General features: G+C 41.3%; 1 protein-coding gene across 1 annotated transcript in view; it reads left to right on the forward strand.

The window, feature by feature from the left end:
- The window catches only part of B4GALT5 (UDP-Gal:betaGlcNAc beta 1,4- galactosyltransferase, polypeptide 5), a 73,238-nt gene that overhangs the window by 46,209 nt on the left and 21,029 nt on the right, over positions 1 to 6,000 (forward strand). The window contains exon 2 of the mRNA XM_005866229.2: positions 4,582 to 4,716. Within this exon, the coding sequence (XP_005866291.2) occupies positions 4,599 to 4,716 (118 nt within the window). The 5' untranslated portion in view covers positions 4,582 to 4,598. The remainder of the gene's footprint in view (positions 1 to 4,581; positions 4,717 to 6,000) is intronic.

The following is a 6,000-nucleotide window of genomic DNA, read 5'->3' on the forward strand; positions in this document are numbered from 1 at the left end:
GAATGGGGCTTAGTTTTCTCAACCAAATTGTGGTCATCAGAGCTCCCTCCATCTAGATATGGGGCTGGATAATTATTACAATTTCTCATGAAAGTGTGTAAAAGTTATTAGCACGCCTGAATTTGTAGTAAATGTTATTTTAGCACGTGTCATACTGTATTATAATTATTTAATTGTGTCTACCTTATCCTGTGCTGTCTTACTCATCCTTGTCCCCCAGTGGCCTAGGACTGTGTGTGGAAAGCTCTCAGGCAAGTAGCTACTCAGTAGATAGGGAACCGGTGGGGGATTTAACAGCTGTGTGTCAATTCAGAAAAACGTGTTTAAGCTGTGATTCAGCCACTGTTGATCAGGACCACATTATTGTAAAGTACTGTTTTTTCAGAGTAAAGCTCATCAAAATGTGTCAGAACCTCACTTCTCTCAGTTTTTGACTTCACTAACTTTGTGACCTTGGGTAAATGACTTCTGGAGGACTTGACTTTCTTATCTAAACTAAAAAATCAAGATGCTATCTGCTTCACAAATATGTGAATTTTAAATGAGATAATTTAGATTGAAAGCAGTGTGTGTACATATACGTTTCCTAGCTTAGGCCAGAGCCCTGGGCTAAATTTAGCAATAAGACTTTTAATAGGGACACTTGTAAGCTCTATGGACCAACTGCATGGGCACAGAACAGGAAAAGTAACTTAGCAGCAACATATCTAATAAGATTGAGGATTTGCTTCCAGCAAGCTGAATATGAATCAATAATATGGTGTGACTATTTTCCAACAACAGTATTAATCATCTGATTAACTGCCATGTAATGGAAGTTTTAAATGCTATGAACAGAAATATCCAAAACAGAAAATCCCATTGTGAGTTCTGTAGAGAATCACTTGATGTTACTAATTATTACATGGGGGTGGGGGGTGGCTCTGGTGTGGGAAATGGTGTGTTGGTTAGATCATTGAACATCTATGTTGGAGAATTTCTTTGGTCTTGAGTTATTGCGAATGTGGGTCTCCATGAGGGGGCTCGAGTTGACAGAGCTTTGGTAACAGATGGAACAGGGCTGCTTGTTTCTGGACCCGTCAGACTGCACCTGGACCACTCTGCCAGCGTGGGCACTGCCCTTTGTCAAGTGTAGACTACAGGGCCAGTATCCATAGGAGAGCAGCCAGGATGGGGAGGGAAGTGTGATGATACCATGGGAGGGGCACATGGCGGGGGCGGGGGAGGGGAGATGGGACAGTTAGGGTAGAGGTAAGGGTGATTGGTTGGGTGTGAGGGAGATTGAAAATATCTGAAATGCAGGAAAGGGATTTGACTGTTTTGTCAAGGGGCAGAATGAGAACCAGTAGGTAAAAGTGACTGGGAGGTATTTTGGACCCACCCCAAAGTAAAATTTTCCTTGAAGATGGCTGTATTTTACGTGCTGACTCTGTTCTTGGAAGGCATAGTTTTGGGGTGGTGTGGAAGCATTAGGTGTTTTTGAAAAGTGCTCTTTAAAATCCCATCCAGTCCCAAATCTATGAATTTGTGATATTTTCTTTTGTTTTGTAAAATTTATTTCCTCGGCCTTTTATTTTTTCAGCATTGTGCTCATTCCTGTGGATACTTAGGAAAAGCTTTAATAAAATGTGGTTTAAGTTTATTGGTTGGATGACAATACTGACACATGAGACAGTTGTTAGCAAACTAAGAAAATATAAACAAAAGGCTCATTTTGATAATCTGTAACAGAACCATAGAGATCTTCGAAGGGGGAGACAGGAGAAGTATGTAAACGGGTTTGAAGGATTAATAAGGTTTGCACGGCAGGAAGAACAGAAGCACTGCAGGTCAGCAGAAGCCCAGGGATGAAGGCAAGAGACATAGAAGGCTTTGAGCTGTAGCAGTGTGGATCAGTCTGTGATTAAGAAAGATCCATCTGGCAGCTTTGTGTAAGAGATAAAGATTTGAGAGCTATCTCCTTAAGAGTAATTATTTAAAGCTTCAGGGTTCTTGAAATCTTTGAGGAGATTGTGGCTAGAACATGGATGAGCAAGGTCTTAAAGCTTAGTGGTTAGAGCATAAGTTCTAGTCCTGGTTCAAGTCCATTTCGCTGTTGACCTACGTGGAGAAACTAAAGCCTAGAAGTTGACTGTAAATTGGATTGTTTACTTTCCTATTAAGATAATTATGAGGATTAAATGAGATAAAGAATTATGTAACTAATTGCTCAATAAATGTTACTTGCTATTATTTATTATGTAGCTGAAGTTCCCTAGAACTGTGGTTCCAGAAATAGGGTTCTCTGATCAACCACATCTATCACTTGTAAACTTGTTATGATTGCAAGTCTTCGCCACCCCTCTCTGACACACTGAATCAGAGTCTCTGGGGGTGGGGCCTAGGAAGCAGGCTTTAAAAAGCTGCTCAGGAGAGGGGCAGGGCAAAGTTTGAAAAGTGCCTTAGCGTTTGGGGTCCTAGAACTAAGAAAGGGAGAGAATTTAAGAGGGGCTTGACTAAAGTGTCCTTTGCAGAGAAGAGAGTGAAATTTGTGGGGAAGGAGGTAGTGTATTTTTGGCAGTGCCTAACAGTTTTACACGTAATGTTCAACGAATACATGTTTTTATGCTATTGAAGACAACTGGTTTCATAGTAGGTTGGGAATGGAAGGAGGATTTCAGGGCAGTTATATATAATACATGCGATGTTCATATTCTGTAGCCCAAAGGATAAAAAATACCACAGAACCACTTTAGAAATTTGATATTGAAGTTTAAATCTTATGTTTAACATACAGTTATGGACTGCCTACCACTGTGACCAGGCACCGTGCTATCTGCTGTAAATAGGAAATGAAATGTAACTCTTTGTTTTCAGAGGCTTCACAGAATTACATTTTTTAAAGGATTTAAAGCTATCTTTTTTTGTAACTTTCCAGCTATAGAGAATAAACACTCTCTGATCTATTCTCGGCCAACGCCAGACATTAAGCAGGTGCTTGCCTTGCAGTCAACGCAAGACCTACTTTGAAGGTGCTACCTCATTTCTGAAAGCATTCTGAACATTGACTTCTTTTGTTTATTATTTTATGGCTCGGCATATACCTCAGAGATGATTTGAAATCTTTTGAAATATTTTATGTTCCTGTTTAATGTGGGCCACCTGAGGTTTTCAATATTGAGAGTTAGGCAGTTGGCGGGTCCTCATGTCCACCCCCATCGCCAGCACAAGCACCAAACACAGTAGCTTGGAATAAAGTAAATTGACCTCTAAACTTCACCCATTTAGTTATTTACTGCCCATTAGGTACAGGACACTGTGATAATGATGTCTAGTTGAAGAGCCAGGGCAGCCGCAGGCCATGTATATTGAGTCTGGAGGAGTGGCTCTAGCTCTCCATTGAGTACCTGCCTGGGGCTTGGTTGGAGTTCAACCAAGGGTTCAGAGGATCCTAATACACCAGAGTTTAGGTTTGTAAATGTGCTGCCCTGTGAGACACCCCCCTTCACAGTGGTGCAGGCAAAGTGAGTAAATTAGATTGACTAGTTAAGAAGCTATGTCTTTAGACCTCTCGATTCTTGAAAACAGATGGCATGGTATTTGAGATGGCAAGTGGAACACCAGAATTATATTCACTTGTATTTGTGATCCCTGAGTTTCATATCATAGAGAGACTTAAAGAAAACGCAGTGGAACTCACTTTTCCAAAATGACAGTGATTGGGAAGTTAATCAGAATAATCATTTGTTAATATATTTTTGTTCTGTTCTGATTTTTATTAATATCTAATTGATATATAACATTATATTAGCATTGGTTGTACAGTATCATGATTTTATATTTGTACATATTGCGAAGCAAATATGTTTCAATTGACACTTGTACTTAGCCCCTTCTTTTTCCCATTACTTAGGACTTCAGGGCGGAGGTGGGTGGGGAGTGAATACTGCTTACATTCTTCCATTATTTTCTTTTTCTCTCCAAACACCCCAAAGAAAAGTAGCTGGAGTCTTAGTCCACCATTTTCATAAGGTTGCCAAGACCAGACCTAGATCTGAGTGTTTCATTAAGCATAGCAGTCAGTGGTTTCCATCAGGTATTGAGAAGGTGAATTAAAGAGATCAGAGAACTTATTTTTTTAAAGATGCTTTTATTTACACTTTACACAAGGTTGAGAAACATTGTACTGTCCCTCTGGCCATCACCGCACTGTTGTCTGTTTCTGTGGTTATGCATATATGTGAGATCAGAGATCTTTTTTAAAGGTTTTAATGATTCATAAAGGTCTTTCTGATCGTCCCCTTGCTAGAATACAGATTGAATATTTGAAGACCTGGTGGAGTATAGTTTTTTAAATGTATGGTTTTTCTGCAACTGCTGAATATTGACAGAAATTTCCCCTACGTCCTACTAGCTACCCAAGGAATGTTAGTGTCCTGAAAACTTTGAGCCCAGTGTGGAAAACAGAGTTATGGCATTTGTAGGGTTTTAGAGCTGAAAGAGTTTTTAAAAAAGTAAAGAAACCAAAGTTATATATGTTTTTTGTTTTAATGGTTGCTTTTGAATTCACCCCTTTTTTCCTCTCCCTTCTCTTTCCTGCAGTGAACACCTACCTCTTCATGATGCAAGCTCAAGGCATTCTGATCCGGGACAACATGAGGACAATAGGTGCTCAGGTTTATGAGCAGGTGGTTCGGAGCGCTTATGCCAAGAGGAATAGCAGCGTAAATGACTCAGGTATATTTTTAGTAAAGACGTGGTCTGCTTAGAATGTCTCCTCCCAGGAGAGGGAACATTGGTGGGAATAATTGTCTTTGATGAGACAAAGTGCATTGTAAAAGGGGGAAGGTTTGGCTGAGTCTTACCTTATTACTAAAAAGAAGCTCTTGCAAAATGAATCCTTGTTTCTTTTGCTAATAGTATGTTAAGCTCAACTAAATGACTCCATTTTCTGTTCCTAATACCTACCAGGGACAGGGAGGTAAAGATTATCTTTCAAGACACCTTTTTTCAGTGTAGTTGCCCCAAGTAGGCAGATGAAGCACAGATTAGGACACCAGCAAAACAGGAGCACCAAAAGCTGTTTCTGGAAGTAATTTCAAAAAATGTATCTGTGCTGGCAATGAGCAAAACCAGAACTGGGTTGGACTTCCTGATACTTATTTTATGGCTTCACATGTGGGATTTGTTAGTTTTGTTTTTTGAGTTACACAGGGTGATGACAATGTTCCATATTGTTTTCAAAGCTAATCTAGCCTGGTTCCCACACAGGAAGAGTCACTCCAGCTCTGTTCTTCCTATTGGACTCTACTGGAATTTGTTCCACCCAGTAGAACGCATTGTCCATGAATGCTTATTAATAACTTCACTTCATAATAATCATGTCATCCGGGACAGTTTCCACAAATTAAAAAAGCAGCTTCTGAAAGAAGTTTACTAGGTCACCTGGTTTACCTTTCCCAGTCAGGTGTGGTTTTCATCCTGTGGTTTAATTCCAACTCCGTGGCCTAGCCTGATGGTCAGATTCATTCAGCCTTAAAGAATTCATTCAGCTTTTCATATTATTCATTTAAACATTGCTATGGTGAACACAAGAGTGAACATTTCTGCACCAGTCTTTGGAACTTATACCTGTGGCTTTTATTACCTTACTAGTGGCCCAGTGCACAAAAATTTGTGCACTCGGGGGAGGGGGGGTCCCTCAGCCCAGCCTGTGCCCTCTCGCAGTCTGGGACCCCTCAGGGGATGACCACCTGCTGGCTTAGGCCTGCTCCCTGGGGGATTGGGCCTAAGATGGCAATCAGACATCCCTCTGGCAGCCCGGCAGCCCTCGGGGGATGTCCACTTGCCAGCAGGGAGCAGGCCTAAACTGCAGTCGGACATCCTTAGCGCTGCTGAGGAGGCAGGAGAGGCTCCCACCACCACCGCTGTACTGGCAGCCATCAGCCTGGCTTGTGGCTGAGCAGAGCTCCTCCCATGTGAGAGCGCCCTGACCACCAGAGGGCAGCTCCTGCATTGAGC

Source organism: Myotis brandtii, unplaced genomic scaffold (assembly GCF_000412655.1).
Source record: "Myotis brandtii unplaced genomic scaffold, ASM41265v1 scaffold225, whole genome shotgun sequence".
In the NCBI taxonomy this organism is placed as follows: domain Eukaryota; kingdom Metazoa; phylum Chordata; class Mammalia; order Chiroptera; family Vespertilionidae; genus Myotis; species Myotis brandtii.